General features: G+C 42.6%; 1 protein-coding gene across 2 annotated transcripts in view; it reads right to left on the reverse strand.

Annotated features, from left to right (window-relative positions):
• Positions 1-23,905: 23,905 nt before the first annotated feature.
• Positions 23,906-25,456, reverse strand: part of DYNC2LI1 (dynein cytoplasmic 2 light intermediate chain 1) — a 217,197-nt gene continuing 215,646 nt past the window's right edge. For both annotated transcript variants that reach the window (XM_053712283.1, XM_053712284.1), the window contains exon 13: positions 23,906-24,966. In XM_053712283.1, coding sequence (XP_053568258.1) covers positions 24,895-24,966 — 72 coding nt within the window. In that variant the 3' untranslated portion in view covers positions 23,906-24,894. The remainder of the gene's footprint in view (positions 24,967-25,456) is intronic.

Consider the following 25,456-nt stretch of genomic DNA (forward strand, 5'->3'; position numbering starts at 1 on the left):
GTTTTTTTTTTTGTAATTTAGAGTTTGTTTTTTTTGGTAATTTAGTTTAGTTGATTTAATTGTAGATAATTGTAGATAGTTTATTTAATTAATGTATTGATAGTGTAGTGTTAGGTTTAATTGTAACTTAGGTTAGGATTTATTTTACAGGTAATTTTGTAATTATTTTAACTAGGTAACTATTAAATAGTTATTAACTATTTAATAGTAATTGTACCTGGTTAAAATAAATACAAAGTTGCCTGTAAAATAAATATAAATCCTAAAATAGCTACAATATAATTATTATTTATATTGTAGCTATATTAGGGTTTATTTTACAGGTAAGTATTTAGCTTTAAATAGGAATAATTTATTTAATAAGAATTATTTTATTATGTTAGAATAAAATTATATTTAATTTAGGGGGGTGTTAGTGTTAGACTTAGCTTTAGGGGTTAATACATTTATTATAGTAGCGGTGCGGTCCGGTCGGCAGATTAGGGGTTAATAATTGTAGGTAGGTGGCGGCGACGATGGGGGCGGCAGATTAGGGGTTAATAAATATAATATAGGGGTAGGCGGTGTTAGGAGCAGCAGATTAGGGGTACATATGGATAACGTAAGTTGCGGCGGTGTACGGAGCGGCAGATTAGGGGTTAAAAATAATATGCAGGGGTCAGCGATAGTGGGGGCGGCAGATTAGGTGTTAATAAGTGTAAGGTTAGGGGTGTTTAGACTCGGGGTACATGTTAGGGTGTTGGGTGCAGACTAAGGAAGTGTTTCCCCATAGGAAACAATGGGGCTGCGTTAGGAGCTGAACGCTGCTTTTTTGCAGGTTTTTTTTCAGCTCAAACTGACCCATTGTTTCCTATGGGGGAATCGTGCACAAGCACGTTTTTTAAGCTGGCTGCGACCGTAAGCACCGCTGGTATTTAGAGTTGAAGTGGCGGTAAATTATGCTCTACGCTCCCTTTTTGGAGCCTAACGCAGCCCTTCAGAGAACTCTAAATACCAGCAGTATTTAATAGGTGCGGGGGAAAAAAAGCACACGTAGCTAACGCACCCCTTCTAACGCAAAACTCTAAATCTAGGCGTTAGTATTAAGTGGCAATAAAACACATTACCAGGTAAACTAGGGTATGACTTATTACATTCTATTTATGTCTGGCTGTTTAAGCTTGAGCACCACAAACTACCTCCTGGAGTGAGTGCTTTCCTTCTATAATCATCACCATTGGTCTTCACCTAGGCCACATCTTTATGTATTTTATTCAGGGATTATAGATACTTCCCTACCATCTACTTAAAAATACAGACCTTTACCTATTCATGCAAAAGCCATCACACTCTTATACCTAAAAATATAAATTATGAGCCTATGCCTACATTACCCTTGTGTATCACCTCAGATATCAGCCTATTTCTCTATTGGTGATCCTCATGAGTATGTTTCTACCTATCATTCAAATTCCCTGGACACGCCCCCCCCCCCCTCCCAATTTTAGAGCAGCTCTGGCCTGCTGATTTCCCCTTACCCATTAACACATGGTCCAAGAGTGGCCTCCATGTAACTGTCATTCACTATTTCATTTCTTATTCACCGGGTCCATGAGTGGCCTATGTTACAGTTACTCCACTTCTGCAATCATAAAGGAAAATGAGGTTCCACTGGTATCTACATTATCTCCCTACTGATAATACCTAGCCTGTTATTATTTGATATACTGTAATGAATATAATTGACTTACAAGTTTTGATTATCATACAGTAACTGTTGAAACAAAGCATTAGCTTATTGTATATTCACTTAACTGCATTGATGTGTCAATACCTTTTTTTGTCTCCTCTGTTAACTTATGACAACCTCAATAAAAAAATATTTTCAAAAAAAAAAAAATCTTTGATTTCCTGACCTCCGTCAGAAACATTTTCATGTCCACCGAATCTATCAGAGTTCCCAGGAATGGAACTCTTGTGAGAGGGATAAGTGAACTCTTTTTTTACGTTCACCTTCCACCCCTGAGATCTTAGAAAAGCCAACACGATGTCCATGTGAGATTTGGCTAGGTGGTAAGTTGACGCCTGAATTAAGATATCTTCCAGATAAGGCGCCACTGCTATGCCCCGCGGTCTGAGAACCGCCAAAAGGGACCCTAGTACTTTTGTGAAAATTCTGGGAGCTGTGGCCAACCCAAAGGGAAGAGCCACAAACTGGTAATGCTTGTCCAGAAAGGAGAACCTGAGGAACTGGTGATGATCTTTGTGGATAGGGATGTGTAGATACGCATCCTTTAAGTCCATGGTGGTCATAAATTGACCCTCCTGGATCATTGGTAAAATAGTCCGAATGGTCTCCATCTTGAAGGATGGGACTGTGAGGAATTTGTTTAGAATCTTGAGATCTAAAATTGGTCTGAAGGTTCCCTCTTTCTTGGGAACCACAAACAGATTGGAGTAAAACCCCTGCCCCGTTCTGTTTTCGGAACTGGGCAGATCACTCCCATGGTATATAGGTCTTCTACACAGCGTAAGAACGCCTCTCTCTTTGTCTGGTTTACAGACAATTGAGAAAGATGGAATCTCCCTCTTGGAGGAGAATCCTTGAAATCTAGAAGATACCCCTGGATTACGATTTCTAACGCCCAGGAGTCCTGAACGTCTCTTGCCCAAGCCTGAGCAAAGAGAGAAAGTCTGCCCCCTACTAGATCCGGTCCCGGATCGGGGGCTACCCCTTCATGCTGTCTTGATGGCAGCAGCAGGCTTCTTGGCCTGTTTACCTTTGTTCCAAGTCTGGTTAGGTTTCCAGACCGACTTGGATTGAGCAAAATTACCCTCTGGTTTTGCAGCAGAGGAAGAGGTAGCGGGACCACCTTTGAAGTTCCGAAAGGAATGAAAATTATTTTGTTTGGCCCTCATCTTATTTGTGTTATCCTGAGGGAGGGCATGGCCTTTTCCTCCAGTGATGTCTAAAATGATCTCTTTCAGTTCAGGCCCGAATAGGGTCTTACCTTTGAAAGGAATGGCTAAAAGCTTAGATTTTGATGACACATCAGCAGACCAGGACTTAAGCCATAACGCTCTACGCGCTAAAATGGCGAAACCTGAATTCTTTGCCGCTAATTTAGCCAGTTGAAAAGCGGCATCTGTAATGAAAGAATTAGCCAGCTTGAGAGCCCTAATTCTATCCAGAATATCATCCAATGGGGTCTCAACCTGAAGAGCCTCCTCCAGAGCCTCAAACCAAAAAGCAGCTGCAGTAGTTACAGGAACAATGCACGCTATAGGTTGTAGAAGAAAACCCTGATGAATAAATATTTTCTTTAAGAGACCCTCTAATGTTTTATCCATAGGATCTTTGAAAGCACAACTGTCCTCAATAGGTATAGTTGTACGCTTACCAGGGTAGAAATAGCTCCCTCCCCCTTAGGGACCGTCTGCCACGAGTCCCGCATGGCGTCTGATATGGGAAACATTTCCCTAAAAGTAGGAGGGGGAGAAAACGGAATACCTGGTCTATCCCACTCCTTAGTAACAATGTCCGAAATCCTCTTAGGGACCGGAAAAACATCAGTGTAGGCAGGAACCTCTAGATATCTGTCCATTTTACACAATTTCTCTGGAACTAAAAACAGAATTTATGTTTACCTGATAAATTACTTTCTCCAACGGTGTGTCCGGTCCACGGCGTCATCCTTACTTGTGGGATATTCTCTTCCCCAACAGGAAATGGCAAAGAGCCCAGCAAAGCTGGTCACATGATCCCTCCTAGGCTCCGCCTACCCCAGTCATTCGACCGACGTTAAGGAGGAATATTTGCATAGGAGAAACCATATGGTACCGTGGTGACTGTAGTTAAAGAAAACAAATTATCAGACCTGATTAAAAAAACCAGGGCGGGCCGTGGACCGGACACACCGTTGGAGAAAGTAATTTATCAGGTAAACATAAATTCTGTTTTCTCCAACATAGGTGTGTCCGGTCCACGGCGTCATCCTTACTTGTGGGAACCAATACCAAAGCTTTAGGACACGGATGAAGGGAGGGAGCAAATCAGGTCACCTAAATGGAAGGCACCACGGTTTGCAAAACCTTTCTCCCAAAAATAGCCTCAGAAGAAGCAAAAGTATCAAACTTGTAAAATTTGGTAAAAGTGTGCAGTGAAGACCAAGTCGCTGCCCTACATATCTGATCAACAGAAGCCTCGTTCTTGAAGGCCCATGTGGAAGCCACAGCCCTAGTGGAATGAGCTGTGATTCTTTCGGGAGGCTGCCGTCCGGCAGTCTCGTAAGCCAATCTGATGATGCTTTTAATCCAAAAAGAGAGAGAGGTAGAAGTTGCTTTTTGACCTCTCCTTTTACCGGAATAAACAACAAACAAGGAAGATGTTTGTCTAAAATCCTTTGTAGCTTCTAAATAGAATTTTAGAGCGCGAACAACATCCAAATTGTGCAACAAACGTTCCTTCTTTGAAACTGGTTTCGGACACAGAGAAGGTACGATAATCTCCTGGTTAATGTTTTTGTTAGAAACAACTTTTGGAAGAAAACCAGGTTTAGTACGTAAAACCACCTTATCTGCATGGAACACCAGATAAGGAGGAGAACACTGCAGAGCAGATAATTCTGAAACTCTTCTAGCAGAAGAAATTGCAACTAAAAACAAAACTTTCCAAGATAATAACTTAATATCAACGGAATGTAAGGGTTCAAACGGAACCCCCTGAAGAACTGAAAGAACTAAATTGAGACTCCAAGGAGGAGTCAAAGGTTTGTAAACAGGCTTAATTCTAACCAGAGCCTGAACAAAGGCTTGAACATCTGGCACAGCTGCCAGCTTTTTGTGAAGTAACACAGACAAGGCAGAAATCTGTCCCTTCAGGGAACTTGCAGATAATCCTTTTTCCAATCCTTCTTGAAGGAAGGATAGAATCTTAGGAATCTTAACCTTGTCCCAAGGGAATCCTTTAGATTCACACCAACAGATATATTTTTTCCAAATTTTGTGGTAAATCTTTCTAGTTACAGGCTTTCTGGCCTGAACAAGAGTATCGATAACAGAATCTGAGAACCCTCGCTTCGATAAGATCAAGCGTTCAATCTCCAAGCAGTCAGCTGGAGTGAAACCAGGTTCGGATGTTCGAACGGACCCTGAACAAGAAGGTCTCGTCTCAAAGGTAGCTTCCAAGGTGGAGCCGATGACATATTCACCAGATCTGCATACCAAGTCCTGCGTGGCCACGCAGGAGCTATCAAGATCACCGACACCCTCTCCTGATTGATCCTGGCTACCAGCCTGGGGATGAGAGGAAACGGCGGGAACACATAAGCTAGTTTGAAGGTCCAAGGTGCTACTAGTGCATCCACTAGAGCCGCCTTGGGATCCCTGGATCTGGACCCGTAGCAAGGAACTTTGAAGTTCTGACGAGAGGCCATCAGATCCATGTCTGGAATGCCCCACAGCTGAGTGACTTGGGCAAAGATTTCCGGATGGAGTTCCCACTCCCCCGGATGCAATGTCTGACGACTCCCAATTTTCCGCTCCCAATTTTCCACTCCTGGGATGTGGATAGCGGACAGGTGGCAGGAGTGAGACTCCGCCCATAGAATGATTTTGGTCACTTCTTCCATCGCTAGGGAACTCCTTGTTCCCCCCTGATGGTTGATGTACGCAACAGTTGTCATGTTGTCTGATTGAAACCGTATGAACTTGGCCCTCGCTAGCTGAGGCCAAGCCTTGAGAGCATTGAATATCGCTCTCAGTTCCAGAATATTTATCGGTAGAAGAGATTCTTCCCGAGACCAAAGACCCTGAGCTTTCAGGGATCCCCAGACCGCGCCCCAGTCCATCAGACTGGCGTCGGTCGTGACAATGACCCACTCTGGTCTGCGGAATGTCATCCCTTGTGACAGGTTGTCCAGGGACAGCCACCAACGGAGTGAGTCTCTGGTCCTCTGATTTACTTGTATCTTCGGAGACAAGTCTGTATAATCCCCATTCCACTGACTGAGCATGCACAGTTGTAATGGTCTTAGATGAATGCGCGCAAAAGGAACTATGTCCATTGCCGCTACCATCAACCCGATCACTTCCATGCACTGAGCTATGGAAGGAAGAGGAACGGAATGAAGTATCCGACAAGAGTCTAGAAGCTTTGTTTTTCTGGCCTCTGTCAGAAATATCCTCATTTCTAAGGAGTCTATTATTGTTCCCAAGAAGGGAACCCTTGTTGACGGAGATAGAGAACTCTTTTCCACGTTCACTTTCCATCCGTGAGATCTGAGAAAGGCCAGGACTATGTCCGTGTGAGCCTTTGCTTGAGGAAGGGACGACGCTTGAATCAGAATGTCGTCCAAATAAGGTACTACAGCAATGCCCCTTGGTCTTAGCACAGCTAGAAGGGACCCTAGTACCTTTGTGAAAATCCTTGGAGCAGTGGCTAATCCGAAAGGAAGCGCCACGAACTGGTAATGCTTGTCCAGGAATGCGAACCTTAGGAACCGATGATGTTCCTTGTGGATAGGAATATGTAGATACGCATCCTTTAAATCCACCGTGGTCATGAATTGACCTTCCTGGATGGAAGGAAGAATAGTTCGAATGGTTTCCATCTTGAACGATGGAACCTTGAGAAACTTGTTTAAGATCTTGAGATCTAAGATTGGTCTGAACGTTCCCTCTTTTTTGGGAACTATGAACAGATTGGAGTAGAACCCCATCCCTTGTTCTCTTAATGGAACAGGATGAATCACTCCCATTTTTAACAGGTCTTCTACACAATGTAAGAATGCCTGTCTTTTTATGTGGTCTGAAGACAACTGAGACCTGTGGAACCTCCCCCTTGGGGGAAGCCCCTTGAATTCCAGAAGATAACCTTGGGAGACTATTTCTAGCGCCCAAGGATCCAGAACATCTCTTGCCCAAGCCTGAGCGAAGAGAGAGAGTCTGCCCCCCACCAGATCCGGTCCCGGATCGGGGGCCAACATTTCATGCTGTCTTGGTAGCAGTGGCAGGTTTCTTGGCCTGCTTTCCCTTGTTCCAGCCTTGCATTGGTCTCCAAGCTGGCTTGGCTTGAGAAGTATTACCCTCTTGCTTAGAGGACGTAGCACTTTGGGCTGGTCCGTTTCTACGAAAGGGACGAAAATTAGGTTTATTTTTTGCCTTGAAAGGCCGATCCTGAGGAAGGGCGTGGCCCTTACCCCCAGTGATATCAGAGATAATCTCTTTCAAGTCAGGGCCAAACAGCGTTTTCCCCTTGAAAGGAATGTTGAGTAGCTTGTTCTTGGAAGACGCATCAGCCGACCAAGATTTCAACCAAAGCGCTCTGCGCGCCACAATAGCAAACCCAGAATTCTTAGCCGCTAACCTAGCCAATTGCAAAGTGGCGTCTAGGGTAAAAGAATTAGCCAATTTGAGAGCATTGATTCTGTCCATAATCTCCTCATAAGGAGGAGAATCACTATCGACCGCCTTTATCAGCTCATCGAACCAGAAACATGCGGCTGTAGCGACAGGGACAACGCATGAAATTGGTTGTAGAAGGTAACCCTGCTGAACAACCATCTTTTTAAGCAAACCTTCTAATTTTTTATCCATAGGATCTTTGAAAGCACAACTATCCTCTATGGGTATAGTGGTGCGTTTGTTTAAAGTGGAAACCGCTCCCTCGACCTTGGGGACTGTCTGCCATAAGTCCTTTCTGGGGTCGACCATAGGAAACAATTTTTTAAATATGGGGGGAGGGACGAAAGGAATACCGGGCCTTTCCCATTCTTTATTAACAATGTCCGCCACCCGCTTGGGTATAGGAAAAGCTTCTGGGAGCCCCGGCACCTCTAGGAACTTGTCCATTTTACATAGTTTCTCTGGGATGACCAACTTGTCACAATCATCCAGAGTGGATAATACCTCCTTAAGCAGAATGCGGAGATGTTCCAACTTAAATTTAAATGTAATCACATCAGGTTCAGCATGTTGAGAAATGTTCCCTGAATCAGTAATTTCTCCCTCAGACAAAACCTCCCTGGCCCCATCAGACTGGGTTAGGGGCCCTTCAGAAACATTATTATCAGCGTCGTCATGCTCTTCAGTATCTAAAACAGAGCAGTCGCGCTTACGCTGATAAGTGTTCATTTTGGCTAAAATGTTTTTGACAGAATTATCCATTACAGCCGTTAATTGTTGCATAGTAAGGAGTATTGGCGCGCTAGATGTACTAGGGGCCTCCTGAGTGGGCAAGACTCGTGTAGACGAAGGAGGGAATGATGCAGTACCATGCTTACTCCCCTCACTTGAGGAATCATCTTGGGCATCATTGTCATTGTCACATAAATCACATTTATTTAAATGAATAGGAATTCTGGCTTCCCCACATTCAGAACACAGTCTATCTGGTAGTTCAGACATGTTAAACAGGCATAAACTTGATAACAAAGTACAAAAAACGTTTTAAAATAAAACCGTTACTGTCACTTTAAATTTTAAACTGAACACACTTTATTACTGCAATTGCGAAAAAACATGAAGGAATTGTTCAAAATTCACCAAATTTTCACCACAGTGTCTTAAAGCCTTAAAAGTATTGCACCCCAAATTTGGAAGCTTTAACCCTTAAAATAACGGAACCGGAGCCGTTTTGAACTTTAACCCCTTTACAGTCCCTGGTATCTGCTTTGCTGAGACCCAACCAAGCCCAAAGGGGAATACGATACCAAATGACGCCTTCAGAAAGTCTTTTCTAAGTATCAGAGCTCCTCTCACATGCGACTGCATGCCATGCCTCTCAAAAACAAGTGCGCAACACCGGCGCGAAAATGAGGCTCTGCCTATGCTTTGGGAAAGCCCCTAAAGAATAAGGTGTCTAAAACAGTGCCTGCCGATATTATTATATCAAAATACCCAAATAAAATGATTCCTCAAGGCTAAATATGTGTTAATAATGAATCGATTTAGCCCAGAAAAAGTCTACAGTCTTAATAAGCCCTAAAAAAAAAAAACTCTAAGCCATCTCCGTGGAGATGTTGCCTGTACAACGGCAAAGAGAATGACTGGGGTAGGCGGAGCCTAGGAGGGATCATGTGACCAGCTTTGCTGGGCTCTTTGCCATTTCCTGTTGGGGAAGAGAATATCCCACAAGTAAGGATGACGCCGTGGACCGGACACACCTATGTTGGAGAAATAGGGTCACAATTATCCAGAGTTGCTAAAACCTCCCTGAGCAATAAGCGGAGGTGTTCTAGTTTAAATTTAAAAGCCGTCATATCTGAGTCTGTCTGAGGGAACATCTTTCCTGAATCAGAAATCTCTCCCTCAGACAGCAAATCCCTCACCCCCAACTCAGAACAGTGTGAGGGTACATCGGATATGGCTAATAAAGCGTCAGAGGGCTCAGCATTTGTTCTCACACCAGACCTACTGTGCTTCCCCTGCAACCCAGGCAGCTTAGATAAAACCTCTGTGAGGGTAGTATTCATAACTGTGGCCATATCTTGCAGGGTGAAAGAATTAGACGCACTAGAAGTATTTGGCGTCGCTTGTGCGGGCGTTAATGGTTGTGACACTTGGGGAGAATTAGATGGCATAACCTGATTTCCTTCTGATTGAGAATCATCCTGCGACATACTTTTAGTAGCTAAAATATGTTCTTTGCAATTTATTAACCTTTCAGTGCATGAGGGACACATTCTAAGTGAGGGTTCCACAATGGCTTCTAAACATATTGAACAATGACTTTCTTCAATGTCAGACATGTTGAACAGGCTAGTAATGGCTACAAACAAGCATGAAAACACTTTATTTAGTGAAAAAAATAACAATCTTAAAAAAACGGTACTGCATCTTTAAGAGAAAAAAAGCATACACGTTCTGCAAAGCTGCTTTAAAATGCACCAAATTTTTAAAATTTTTGCAAGCAGACTCTGTATGTGTAGTTAAGATTGCCCCACAAGGAAATTTAACATTTAACCCTTTAATGTGCAAACCGGATTGGAATTAGGCCTAAATCCGGAAAAAACACCCCCAGCACCTTGCCACAGCCCTGCTGTGGCGCCTACCTGCCCTCAGGGATAGTAAATATGGGGTTAAAGCTTCGATTTGGCCCAAAACATCCACAAGGGCCCTCAGGAGTTGGAGCTTGCTGCGTGAAAACATCTGCTCATCTGAGGCGCGAAAATAGGCCCCGCCCATCTCACTCGATGTCTCTACAGCCTCAAAGAACCGCACCAGAGTGGTTTTAAACTAGCCATGTGGGTTCTGAGACCCAAAAAAAAAGCCAAGTGTACCCTCAATAAAGTTGCCCAAAAAACGTTAGTGCCCACAAAACGTTAACAGCACTCCCAGTTCATAAAACGTTTGCCCACAAACATTCAAAACTCAGTGTCAACCATTTTTGTAATCAGCCCCTTATGCAAGCTTAGTAATGCCTTTCTATAGCTCTTAGTATTACTGCTTACCCTTACCCTCATGGGGATACTGTCAGCCTTTCTGAAATACAGTCTCTCCAGAAAAAATGACTGAACATACCTCACTGCTATATAGCATGAAAACGTTCCTCACACTGAAGTTTCTTGTACCCCTCAGCCTCTGTGGGAACAGCACTGGATCTTAGTTACAAATGCTAAGATCATCATCCTCCAGGCAGAAGTCTTCATCCATCTGCTGCCTGAGAGTAAATAGTACACACCGGTACCATTTAAAACCAAAAACTCTTGCTTGAAGAAATTAAAAACTAATATTTTATCACCTCTTTCACTTTACCCTTCCTAGTACTAGAGTAGGCAAAGAGAATGACTGGGGGGTGGAGCTAAGGGAGGAGCTATATAGACAGCTCTGCTGTGGTGCTCTTTTCCACTTCCTGTTAGGAAGGATAATATCCCACAAGTAATGTATGAATCCGTGGACTCGTCGTACCATTATAGAAGAAATATAAACTGACCTTTGACACTTACATAAAGGATGCATAGCTACCAGCATCTCAGACAGTAGGACATATGAAATTGTTAAATCCTGGAGAGAAATCTGGAGAAGTTCCCTGTATAGAGAAACAGATGGAGGGCAGATACCTTTAGAAGCAAAAACAGCATTTTAACAAAGCCTGCACAGCTAAGCTGGAGGCAAAATATCAGTAAACTTGCAATACACACACTTAATATTAGTATGACAGAAACAGAGGGCTCCACGATAGTCAGTATTTTTGTTCCCAGGACCTTTTTAGCACTTGAACCACCCAGCTGATTTTACTGACCAACTAGCTAAAGTTTTAGCCAATATTAAGCTACATATTACAATAGTTTACAAACTAAATAACCCAACTGCCAAAATAAAAAATGTACTTACCCATGGGCACCCAACTACTGGAAATCTTCTAACTGGGATCCAGTAGATAACCAAACAAAAGCTGAACATAACAGGAGAGGATATGGAACAGGAGCATACCTACGACCCAACAGTATACTAAGGGCAGGTCCCCAAAACACCTGTGGAAGGATTGAGACTAACTGACATAGGGTGTAATTGTGCCACTGCCATATACTCCAAATACATCCCTCTGCCTTACATCAGCACTCTGAGGGGAAATGGGCCTCAAAGTCTGCAAACTCCTCTCACAAAAAAACATAATTCTTCACATTCCTCCTGCGGAGACAAAGACCAGACTAGTTACCAGTAAGGTGGGAGGGGTTTATTAGAGCTCTTGAGGTTTGGGAATATTTGCCTCCTTATAGTGGCCAGGAAGATTAATTCCCTGGAGTAATGTATCATGGGACTCTCATCACCTGTATGAAAGAAAAAGAAAATTTATGCTTACCTGATAAATTTGTTTCCTCTTGGACATGACGAGTCCACGGATCATCTTCATTACTTATGGGATATTCTCCTCCTGCCTGCAGGAGGCGGCAAAGAGCACCTACAGCAGAGCTGTTAAATAGCCCCTCCCTTCCCCTCCAACCTAGTCATTCGACCGAAGTTAGGAAGAGAAAGGAAAAGCCAAAGGTGCAGAGGTGTCTGAAGTTGAGAAAAATAACATCCTGGCTAAACAGACAGGGTGGGCCGTGGACTCGTCATGTCCAAGAGCAAACAAATTTATCAGGTAAGCATAAATTTTCTTTTCCTCTTAAGGACATGACGAATCCATGGATCATCTTCATTACTTATGGGATAGAATACCCAAGCTTAGAGGACACAGATGATACGGGAGGGACAAGACAGGATACCTAAACAGAAGGCACCACTGCTTGAAGAACCTTTCTCCCAAAAGTCGCCTCAGCTGAGGCAAAAGCATCAAATTTGTAGAATTTGGAAAAAGTGTGAAGAGAGGACCAAGTAGCAGCTTTACAAATCTGTTCAATAGAAGCTTCATTCTTGAATGCCCATAAAGAAGCCACAGCTCTAGTAGAATGAGCCGTAATCCTCTCAGGAGGCTGCTTCCCAGCGGTTTCATAAGCAAAACGAACGATACTCCTCAACCAAAAAGAAAGTGAAGTAGCCGTAGCCTTTTGACCCCTTTGTTTCCCTGAGAAAACAACAAATAAAGAAGAAGACTGACGAAAAATCCTTTGTCGCCTGTAAATAGAACTTTAAAGCACGAACAACATCAAGGTTGTGTAAAAGACGTTCCTTCTGAGAAGAAGGATTAGGACACAACGAAGGTACAACAATCTCCTGGTCAATGTTTCGATCCGAAACTACCTTAGGAAGAAAACCCAACTTGGTACGCAAGACAACCTTATCAGCATGAAAAATAAGATAAGGGGAAGCGCATTGCAAAGCCGAAAGCTCGGACACTCTACGAGCAGAGGAAATAGCAACAAGAAATAAAACTTTCCAAGACAGAAGCTTAACATCCAATGAATGCATGGGTTCAAACGGAACCCCTTGAAGAATATTGAGAACTAAATTAAGACTCCATGGAGGAGCAAAAGGCTTAAATACAGGTCTGATCCTGACCAGAGCCTGACAGAAAGACTGAACATCTGGAACATCTGCCAGACGTTTATGTAACAAAACCGACAAAGCCGAAATCTGACCCTTTAAGGAACTAGCCGACAAACCCTTCTCCAAACCCTCCTGGAGAAAAGCAAGAATTCTCGGAATCCTAATCTTACTCCATGAGTAGCCATTAGATTTGCACCAATAAAGATATTTACGCCATATCTTATGGTAAATCTTTCTAGTCACCGGCTTACGAGCCTGAACCAAGGTCTCAATGACCGCATCTGAAAAACCTAATTTTGACAAAATTAAACGTTCAATCTCCAAGCAGTCAGCTTCAGAGAAACTAGATTTGGGTGAAGGAAGGGACCTTGAATGAGAAGATCCCTTCTCAACGGAAGTCTCCAGGGTGGCAGAGACGACATGCCTACCAGGTCCGTATACCAAGTTCTGTAAGGCCAGGCAGGAGCAATGAGGATCACTGGAGCCCTCTCCTGTTCGATTTGAGCAATGACCCGAGGAAGAAGCGCAAACGGAGGAAACAGGTATGCCAGCTTGAAGGACCAAGGAACTGCCAGGGCATCTATCAGTTCCGCCTGCGGATCCCTGGACCTCGACCCGTACCTTGGAAGCTTGGCATTCTGTCGAGATGCCATGAGATCCAACTCTGGTTGTTCCCATTTGAGGATCAGACTTGAGAACACTGCCGGATGAAGTTCCCACTCTCCCGGATGGAAAGTTTGTCTGCTTAGAAAATCCGCCTCCCAGTTGTCCACCCCTGGTATGTGGATCGCTGACAGATTACAAGAGCGGTTCTCCGCCCACTGAATTATCTTGGATACTTCTGACATCGCCAAGGAACTCCTCGTTCCTCCCTGATGATTGATGTAGGCGACAGTCGTTATGTTGTCCGACTGAAATCTGATGAACCGGGCCGAGGCCAACTGAGGCCAGGTTAGAAGTGCATTGAAAATTGCTCTCAGTTCCAGAATGTTGATAGGAAGGAGAGACTCTGCACGGGTCCACACTCCCTGAGTCTTCAGAGAACACCAGACGGCTCCCCATCCTAAAAGACTGGCGTCTGTTGTCACGATCACCCAGGAAGGTCTGCGAAAGCAGGTTCCCTGAGAAAGATGATCCAGAGACAACCACCAATGAAGAGAGTCCCTTGTCTCCTTCTCCATGACTATTTGAGGAGACAAGTCCGCATAATCTCCATTCCACTGTCTGAGCATGTTCAGCTGTAGAGGTCTGAACATGCCGCTACATCAGTCCGATTACCTACATACACTGGGCCACTGATGGCTTCGGAGTGTTTTGGAGCACTCGACAGGTATCTATAATCTTTGATTTCCTGACTTCTGTCAGAAAAATCCTCATTTGAACAGAATCTATTAAAGTCCCCAAGAAGGTAACCCTTGTCTTTGGAACTAAAGAACTCTTTTCTAAATTCACCTTCCACCCGTGGGACCTCAGGAAGGCTATGACAATGTCGGTATGAGACTTTGCTTGATGGCAAGATGGCGCCTGGATTAGAATATCATCCAGGTAAGGCGCTACTGCAATGCCCCGTGGTCTTAGGACTGCCAAAAGAGACCCCAGAACCTTTGTGAAAATTCTGGGTGCCGTGGCCAACCCAAAAGGAAGAGCCACAAACTGGAAATGTTTGTCTAGAAATGAAAATCTTAGGAACTTGTGATGTTCCCTGTGGACAGGAACATGAAGATATGCATCCTTCAAGTCCACCGTCGTCATGAATTGACCCTCTTGGATCAATGGCAGAATAGTGCGAATAGTCTCCATCTTGAATGATGGGATTCTGAGAAACTTGTTTAGACTCTTGAGGTCTAGGATTGGCCTGAAAGTTACCTCCTTTTTGGGAACTACGAACAGATTGGAATAAAAACCTTCTCCTTGTAGGAACTGGAACAATTACTCCCATGGAGGAGTGGTCTCTTACACAACATAAGAACGCCTCTCTTTTTATCTGGTTTGCAGATAACCTTGAAAGGAGAAACCTTTCTCGAGGAGGAAAAGTTTTGAACTCCAGTCTGTATCTCCGGGACAAAATCTCTATAGCCCAGGGATCCTGAACATCTCTTACCCAAGCCTGAACGAAAAAGGAGAGTCTGCGCCCGACCAGATCCGGTCCTGGATCGGGGGCAAACCCTTCTTGCTATCTTGGATTCGGCAGCAGGCTTCTTGGATTGTTTCCCCTTGTTCCATGACTGGTTGGGTCTCCAAGTAGGCTTAGGATGGGTAAAGTTTCCGTCCTGTCTGGCGGAGGAAACAAAGGAATTACCCTTAAAATTTCGAAAGGAACGAAAATTACTTTGACGTCCCTTTTGCTTGTTTCTCTTATCCTGAGGAAGGAGATGACCCTTACCTCCAGAGATATCGGAAATAATTTCCTTTAGGCCAGGTCCAAACAAGGTCTTTCCCTTGTAAGGAATTGCTAGAAGCTTAGATTTGGAGGACACATCCGCAGACCAGGGCTTTAACCACAAGGCTCTACGGGCCAAGATAGAAAACCCTGAAGTTTTTGCAGCTAATTTAGTAATTTGCAAAGTAGCATCAGTAATAAAGGCATTAGCTAATTTCAGCGCCTTAATCCTATCTTGGATTTCCTCTAAAGGGGTCTCAGTTCTGAGGGACTCAGACAGAGCGTCAAACCAATAAGCTGCTGCACTAGTAACCGTAGCAATGCATGCAGCTGGCTGCAACAATAACCCCTGATGAATATAAATCCTCTTAAGTAATCCTTCCAACTTCTTGTCCATGGGATCCTTAAAAGAACAGCTATCCTCAATAGGAATAGTCGTACACGGGTGGAAACAGCTCCCTCCACCTTAGGGACCATCTGCCAATTTTTCTTTATAGCGTCTGCTACCGGAAACATTTTCTTGAAGACTGAGGAGGTAGAAAAAGGAATACCTGGTCTGTCCCATTCCTTAGAAATAATCTCCAAAGTCTTCTTAGGTATTGGAAAAACATCTGAATACGAGGGAGTTTCAAAAACAGAATTTATGCTTACCTGATAAATTACTTTCTCCAACGGTGTGTCCGGTCCACGGCGTCATCCTTACTTGTGGGATATTCTCTTCCCCAACAGGAAATGGCAAAGAGCCCAGCAAAGCTGGTCACATGATCCCTCCTAGGCTCCGCCTACCCCAGTCATTCGACCGACGTACAGGAGGAAATATGCATAGGAGAAACCATATGATACCGTGGTGACTGTAGTTAGAGAAAATAATTCATCAGACCTGATTTAAAAAACCAGGGCGGGCCGTGGACCGGACACACCGTTGGAGAAAGTAATTTATCAGGTAAGCATAAATTCTGTTTTCTCCAACATAGGTGTGTCCGGTCCACGGCGTCATCCTTACTTGTGGGAACCAATACCAAAGCTTTAGGACACGGATGAAGGGAGGGAGCAAATCAGGTCACCTAAATGGAAGGCACTACGGCTTGCAAAACCTTTCTCCCAAAAATAGCCTCTGAAGAAGCAAAAGTATCAAATTTGTAAAATTTGGCAAAAGTGTGCAGTGAAGACCAAGTCGCTGCCTTACATATCTGGTCAACAGAAGCCTCGTTCTTGAAGGCCCATGTGGAAGCCACAGCCCTAGTGGAATGAGCTGTGATTCTTTCAGGAGGCTGCCGTCCGGCAGTCTCATAAGCCAATCGGATAATGCTTTTAAGCCAAAAAGAAAGAGAGGTAGAAGTTGCCTTTTGACCTCTCCTTTTACCAGAATAAACAACAAACAAAGAAGATGTTTGTCTGAAATCTTTAGTGGCCTCTAAATAGAATTTTAGAGCACGGACTACGTCCAAATTGTGTAACAAACGTTCCTTCTTTGAAACTGGATTCGGACACAAAGAAGGTACAACTATCTCCTGGTTAATATTCTTGTTGGAAACAACTTTCGGAAGAAAACCAGGCTTAGTACGCAAAACCACCTTATCTGCATGGAACACCAGATAGGGCGGAGAACACTGCAGAGCAGATAACTCTGAAACTCTTCTAGCAGAAGAAATTGCAACCAAAAACAAAACTTTCCAAGATAATAACTTAATATCTACGGAATGTAAGGGTTCAAACGGAACCCCTTGAAGAACTGAAAGAACTAGATTAAGACTCCAGGGAGGAGTCAAAGGTCTGTAAACAGGCTTGATTCTAACCAGAGCCTGAACAAACGCTTGAACGTCTGGCACAGCTGCCAGCCTTTTGTGAAGTAAAACAGATAACGCAGAGATCTGTCCCTTCAGAGAACTTGCAGATAATCCTTTCTCCAAACCTTCTTGTAGAAAGGATAGAATCTTAGGAATTTTTATCTTGTTCCAGGGGAATCCTTTAGATTCACACCAACAGATATATTTTTTCCATATCTTATGGTAAATTTTTCTAGTTACAGGCTTTCTAGCCTGAATCAGAGTATCTATTACAGAATCTGAAAACCCACGCTTTGATAAAATCAAGCGTTCAATCTCCAAGCAGTCAGTTGGAGGGAAACCAGATTCGGATGTTCGAATGGACCTTGAACAAGAAGGTCCTGTCTCAAAGGTAGCTTCCATGGTGGAGCCGATGACATATTCACCAGGTCTGCATACCAAGTCCTGCGTGGCCACGCAGGAGCTATCAAGATCACCGAAGCCCTCTCCTGATTGATCCTGGCTACCAGCCTGGGAATGAGAGGAAACGGTGGGAATACATAAGCTAGGTTGAAGGTCCAAGGTGCTACTAGTGCATCTACTAGAGTCGCCTTGGGATCCCTGGATCTGGACCCGTAACAAGGAACCTTGAAGTTCTGACGAGAGGCCATCAGATCCATGTCTGGGATGCCCCATAATCGAGTTATTTGGGCAAAGATTTCCGGATGGAGTTCCCACTCCCCCGGATGGAATGTCTGACGACTCAGAAAATCCGCTTCCCAATTTTCCACTCCTGGGATGTGGATTGCAGACAAGTGGCAGGAGTGATCCTCCGCCCATTGAATTATCTTGGTCACTTCCTCCATCACCAGGGAACTCCTTGTTCCCCCCTGATGGTTGATATATGCAACTGTCGTCATGTTGTCTGATTGAAACATTATGAATTTGGCCTTTGCTAGATGAGGCCAAGCTTTGAGAGCATTGAATATCGCTCTCAGTTCCAGAATGTTTATCGGGAGAAGAGATTCTTCCCGAGACCATAGACCCTGAGCTTACAGGGGTTCCCAGACCGCGCCCCAGCCCACCAGACTGGCGTCGGTCGTGACAATGACCCACTCTGGTCTGCGGAAGCTCATTCCCTGTGACAGGTTGTCCAGGATCAGCCACCAACGGAGTGAATCTCTGGTCCTCTGATCTACTTGAATCGTCGGAGACAAGTCTGTATAATCCCCATTCCACTGTCTGAGCATGCACAGTTGTAATGGTCTTAGATGAATTCGTGCAAAAGGAACTATGTCCATTGCTGCAACCATCAATCCTATTACTTCCATGCACTGCGCTATGGAAGGACGAAGAACAGAATGAAGTACTTGACAAGAACTTAGAAGTTTTGATTTTCTGACCTCTGTCAGAAAAATCCTCATTTCTAAGGAGTCTATTATTGTTCCCAAGAAGGGAACTCTTGTTGACGGGGAAAGAGAACTTTTTTCTATGTTCACTTTCCATCCGTGAGATCTGAGAAAGGCTAGGACGATGTCCGTATGAGCCTTTGCTTTTGACAGAGACGACGCTTGAATCAGGATGTCGTCCAAGTACGGTACTACTGCAATGCCCCTTGGTCTTAGAACCGCTAGAAGGGACCCTAGTACCTTTGTGAAAATTCTCGGAGCAGTGGCTAATCCGAATGGAAGTGCCACAAACTGGTAATGCTTGTCCAGAAAAGCGAACCTTAGGAACTGATGATGTTCCTTGTGGATAGGAATATGTAGGTACGCATCCTTTAAATCCACCGTGGTCATAAATTGACCTTCCTGGATGGTAGGAAGGATCGTTCGAATGGTTTCCATTTTGAACGATGGAACCCTGAGAAATTTGTTTAGGATCTTGAGATCTAAAATTGGTCTGAATGTTCCCTCTTTTTTGGGAACTATGAACAGGTTGGAGTAAAACCCCATCCCTTGTTCTCCTATTGGAACTGGATGAATTACTCCCATCTTTAACAGGTCTTCTACACAATGTAAGAATGCCTGTCTTTTTATTTGGTTTGAAGATAATTGAGACCTGTGGAACCTTCCCCTTGGGGGTAGTTCCTTGAATTCCAGGAGATAACCTTGAGAAACTATTTCTAGTGCCCAAGGATCCTGAACATCTCTTGCCCAGGCCTGAGCAAAGAGAGAAAGTCTGCCCCCCACCAGATCCGGTCCCGGATCGGGGGCCATCCCTTCATGCTGTTTTGGTAGCAGTGGCAGGCTTCTTGGCCTGCTTACCCTTGTTCCATCCTTGCATCGGTCTCCAGGCTGGTTTGGGTTGAGAAGTATTACCCTTTTGCTTAGAGGATGTAGAAGTAGAGGCTGGTCCGTTTCTGCGAAAGGGACGAAAATTAGGCTTATTTCTAGCCTTAAAAGACCTATCCTGAGGAAGGGCGTGGCCCTTTCCCCCGGTGATGTCTGAAATAATCTCTTTCAAATCAGGACCAAACAGTGTTTTGCCCTTGAAAGGGATGTTAAGCAATTTTGTCTTGGAAGACACATCCGCTGACCAAGACTTTAGCCAAAGCGCTCTGCGCGCCACGATAGCAAACCCTGAATTTTTCGCCGCTAATCTAGCTAATTGCAAAGCGGCATCTAGAATAAAAGAGTTAGCCAATTTAAGTGCTTGAACTCTGTCCATAACCTCCTCATACGAAGATTCTTTATTGAGCGACTTTTCTAGTTCTTCGAACCAGAAACACGCTGCCGTAGTGACAGGAACAATGCATGAAATTGGTTGTAGAAGGTAACCTTGCTGAACAAACATCCTTTTAAGCAAACCCTCTAATTTTTTATCCATAGGATCTTTGAAAGCACAACTATCTTCTATGGGAATAGTCGTGCATTTGTTTAGAGTAGAGACCGCCCCCTCGACCTTAGGGACTGTCTGCCATAAGTCCTTTCTGGGGTCGACTATAGGAAATAATTTCTTAAATATAGGGGGAGGAACAAAAGGTATGCCGGGCCTTTCCCATTCCTTATTTACTATGTCCGCCACCCGCTTGGGTATAGGAAAAACATTGGGGGGCACCGGAACCTCTAGGAACTTGTCCATCTTACATAATTTCTCTGGAATGACCAAATTGTCACAATCATCCAGAGTAGATAATACCTCCTTAAGCAGTGCGCGGAGATGTTCTAATTTAAATTTAAATGTTACAACATCAGGTTCAGCTTGTTGAGAAATTTTTCCTGAATCTGAAATTTCTCCCTCAGACAAAACCTCCCTCCTGGCCCCTTCAGATTGGTGTGAGGGTATGTCAGAAACGTTATCATCAGCGTCCTCTTGCTCTTCAGTGTTTAAAACAGAGCAATCGCGCTTTCTCTGATAAGTAGGCATTTTAGATAAAATATTTGCAATAGAATTATCCATAACAGCCGTTAATTGTTGCATGGTAATAAGTATTGGCGCACTAGATGTACTAGGGGCCTCTTGTGTGGGCAAAACTGGTGTAGACACAGAAGGGGATGATGCAGTACCATGCTTACTCCCCTCATCTGAAGAATCATCTTGGGCACTATTATTATCTGTGGCATCATTGTCCCTACTTTGTTTGGACACTATGTCACAATTATCACATATATTTAAATGGGGAGACACATTGGCTTTCATACATATAGAACATCGCTTATCTGATGGTTCAGACATGTTAAACAGGCTTAAACTTGTCAACAAAGCACAAAAAACGTTTTAAAATAAAACCGTTACTGTCACTTTAAATTTTAAACAGAACACACTTTATTACTGAATATGCGAAAAAGCATGAAGCAATTGTTCAAAATTCACCAAAATTTCACCACAGTGTCTTAAAGCCTTAAAAGTATTGCACACCAAATTTGAAAGCTTTAACCCTTAAAATAACGGAACCGGAGCCGTTTTTACATTTAACCCCTATACAGTCCCAGGTATCTGCTTTGCTGAGACCCAACCAAGCCCAGAGGGGAATACGATACCAAATGACGCCTTCTATAAGCTTTTTCAGTGGTTCTTAGCTCCTCACACATGCATCTGCATGCCTTGCTTTCCAAAAACAACTGCGCATTAGTGGCGCGAAAATGAGGCTCTGCCTATGACTAGAGAAGGCCCCCATCTGAAAAAGGTGTCCATACAGTGCCTGCCGTTTTTTAACAACAATCCCCAAGATTATAATAACTATAAAGAGTTATAATCTGCCAAATATGCTTAGCAAAGTAATCGTTTTAGCCCAGAAAAATGTCTACCAGTCTTTTAAGCCCTTATAAAGCCCTTTATTCTTTTACTTAATCTAAGAAAATGGCTTACCGGTCCCCATAGGGAAAATGACAGCCTTCCAGCATTACAAAGTCTTGTTAGAAATGTGGCCAGTCATACCTCAGGCAGAAAAGTCTGCCAACTGCTTCCCCCAACTGAAGTTACTTCATCTCAACAGTCCTGTGTGGAAACAGCAATCGATTTTAGTAACGTTTGCTAAAATCATCTTCCTCTTACAAACAGAAATCTTCTTCTCTTTTCTGTTTCAGAGTAAATAGTACATACCAGCACTATTTTAAAATAACAAACACTTGATTGAAGAATAAAAACTACATTTAAACACCAAAAAACTCTTAGCCATCTCCGTGGAGATGTTGCCTGTGCAACGGCAAAGAGAATGACTGGGGTAGGCGGAGCCTAGGAGGGATCATGTGACCAGCTTTGCTGGGCTCTTTGCCATTTCCTGTTGGGGAAGAGAATATCCCACAAGTAAGGATGACGCCGTGGACCGGACACACCTATGTTGGAGAAATATCTATCCATTTTACACAACTTTTCAGGAGCCACTACTACTGTAGAGTCACAATCATCTAAAGTTGTTAATACCTCCCTGAGTAACAGACGGGGGTGTTCTAACTTAAACCTGAAAGAAACCACCTCAGAATCTGAAAAAGGTGCTGAAGTTCTGAACTTCCAGAATCAGAAAGTTCACCTTCAGATAAAGACTCTGAACCCTCTAACTCATGTTCCTGAGAGGGTAAATTTGAAATTGACAACAAGGCATCAGCATCCTTACTGACCTCATGGTCACTCCTTTTGCATCTGCCTTGAAACATAGGAAAGGCAGAATGTATCAGAAATAGAAGCAGAAACAACCTTAGCTATGTCCATTAAAGAAAAATTTGGAGCTAAAGTATTTGTACAGGGCACTACTTGAGCGGGCAAAATATCTTGGAACATTTGGGGAGACCGCTGCGAAATACACTGAATCTCATCTTGAGACCCCTGAGAAGCATTCGCCTTAGAAGAGGTCTGCTCATTAAAAATCCTTTCCTTGTAACTCAAAGCCCTCTCAACACATGAGGGACAGAAAGGAATAGGTGGTTCAACCTGAGCATTCAAGCACATGGAGCAAATACCAGATTGATCAGCTCCTATGTCCATCTCGAATTCACAGAAAAAGTTCAAAACAAAAAACTCCTTTTATTGTTATGTCTTTTTTTTTTTTTTTTTTAACAAAAAACGCTACTGTGACTTTAACATAAAAGCAACACATCAGAAAAATCTCACTGTCAATGATTAATAATTTTCATAATAATTTGAAATATGAGCAGATAACCTACAACGTTATAAAAAACAATGGTCCTGTGCCTTTAAATTTTAAAATGTTATTTTTTTTTAATTTTTGTCTGCCCGGTTACATTAAGTACATGTAAAAATATGTTTTCAGACACCTTTACACCTCAGCAACCTGCTGAGGTGCCTACCTGCCCACCAACACCGTTTATCCTCACGCTGCAGCAACAAGGACTCTGATGCCAAATGTGAACCGTAACAACCGCTTATGTAATAATGCTACCACCGTTTGTCTGAATTTCCTATACACCAGACACTCGGTAATAGAGCCCCATGCGACCTCAATTCAGTCCGGACTGTGATCAGGAAGAAGGAAGCGCACGAAAATAGGCTCCGCCCATCGTGGGCGTCACCTAACACTGCTCAAAAAAACGTCATGGAAGCCAAAACACATAGTTTTAATAAAGATAAGCAGTCTCCCACACAAACAGCCCCAGTGCCTGTACAAGCTGTCAAAATAAATAACCCCTTAATTTATGGAGAAGGGGTGTATTGTCCCAGATGCAGTTTGCCATTTAACAGTAAAGTGCCAAAATCATCCTGTCAGAATGAATACAGAAAGGCACTTACCTCAATGCTGCCCGACAGCAGGACAGTCCATCAGGTGTAAGAGGCTCTCTTCTCCCTCCCATAGCCCTGTGGAAGTAGATCAGCCTGAGTTACCATGCGCTTAGGCTATCTATAGTGGGGCAGTAACCTCTTAGTGAGAATTATGTCCCACCAGTTCCTAATGCTTTAAAGCCACCAAAAAGCCCTACTGTAGAGACTGATCAGGTCTAGGCTACACCCCAGAGCAAAGTAGCACTCTCTGGCACTACTTTAAAAATAACAAACTCTTGATTGGAGAATCTTTTCCTAACACCTCACTTTGCCATCTCCTATTACTAACGCAGGCAAAGCGAATGACTGGGTTGGAGGGGAAGGGAGGGGTTATTTAACAGCTCTGCTGTAGGTGCTCTTTGCCGCCTCCTGCAGGCAGGAGGAGAATATCCCATAAGTAATGAAGATGATCCGTGGACTGGTCATGTCCTTAAGATGAAACAGGTTTTTCCTTCATGGCTTAAAAATTTCTGGAAATTTTACATCTCTATTTCTTCCAGCTCCAGAAATTATGAGATCATAATGGTTGCTGTACATTAATATCACATCTGAGAGAACATATTAACATAAAGGTAGGAAATCCAATTGATTCATTATCTTTAACCTGATATTTTCTAAATAATCAGATATCAAATTTTCACATTTAACAAACGCATTATTTATTACATCCCTAAAATATTTAGTAACTACATTTGCAAGCCACTGCAAAAGAAACAAAGTAACAAGTGCTGTCCACATTACACAACCCACACAAAATAACAATAAATTAAATAGTCACAATGTATAAAATAATTGGCATATGAAAATAGATATATTGGGATATATTACAAGTGGCGCGCTATTAAGCCCTTTCACTCGTGTGCTAAAACCGCCAGAAGTAATCTATTTGCACACACAGGTAGCGCATGTATTATAAGTTAGAATTAAAACTTATGTGTGGAAGTGATATCTAGCGCACTGACTTTAGGACCTCGGATATTGCAACCGTGTTAATTTTGTTCTCCCCATAGATTTCAATAGAGAGTGTAGAAGAACAAAATCTAACACTTATTGCTCGCTAACCTGTCAGGAGTTATTAATATTTCACATTCCAATGTTCTTCACATACATGAACATGTTATTTTTTATCTATCTAAACCTATATATCTAGACCTATAGCTATATAGGCATAGATATATATTTTTCATTAACAATATCAAGTATATAAAGAAAAATAATATTTTTACAATATTTACATTCGATTGTGCTTTAACGAACATGTTTACTTTCAAATAGAAATAAACAAATGCACCCACGATATTATTATATCGCAAGCAGGCTAATGTTAGTGCGCCACTTGTAATCTAGCCAATTGTCTTTTTCATGTTGTCTGTGGCTTCTCGTATGTTAACTGTTTTTGGAAAACAAACAAAAATAAACCTTGCCAATATTCACAAATTAATAAAAGAAGTTAACAAAACAGGAAGCAATGTTTTATTTAAACATATATTTATCTTCACAATTACATTTAAGGAGGTCAATTTGTATCTATAACTTATGAAAAAAAATCCCATTGTTTTAAAATAATTTAGCTGTATTATTTATTTTGCAAAATGTACACTCTGAGAGGTTCCATTGTATCAGTCATCGTACGTGAGAGTCAAGTGCCATTGCTCTCCAGGACTTATCAGCATTTCTTTTATAGTGTTCTAGTTCCTTAGGGAAAAACAGAAAATAATGCATTTAAAACACAGGACAATACTACTAATTCTTCATACTCGCAACAGAAATTCCCATTATTTAGTGGCAAATATTTATTACTACATATATTCAAATACACGCACACACACATCTTATTGTGTCCCTCAGAAATATTGCCTCTCACACTTCAAGTCTACCAAATGAACAGTCTGTTTGTAAGACTGCTTCAGTGTATTATAAAAAAAAACAAATATGAAAAATACATTTTTATTTGACATTTGTATACATTGTCAACATTTATTATTTTATTAAATTAGAATTAACATTCTAAAAACTTCTCTCTCCTTTTGGAGATAGATAAGCGTTTTTTTGTGATTGGTCCCACAGATCATATTCATCACATAATTAAAACTAATGTAAAGTTTGAAGTTAAATATTTTAATACAATTTTTTTGGTATTAAATATTTTGGGATCTCTATTCTAATTTGAAGCTGAATGGATTTA

This window comes from Bombina bombina, chromosome 4, assembly GCF_027579735.1.
Source record: "Bombina bombina isolate aBomBom1 chromosome 4, aBomBom1.pri, whole genome shotgun sequence".
NCBI classification, from domain to species: domain Eukaryota; kingdom Metazoa; phylum Chordata; class Amphibia; order Anura; family Bombinatoridae; genus Bombina; species Bombina bombina.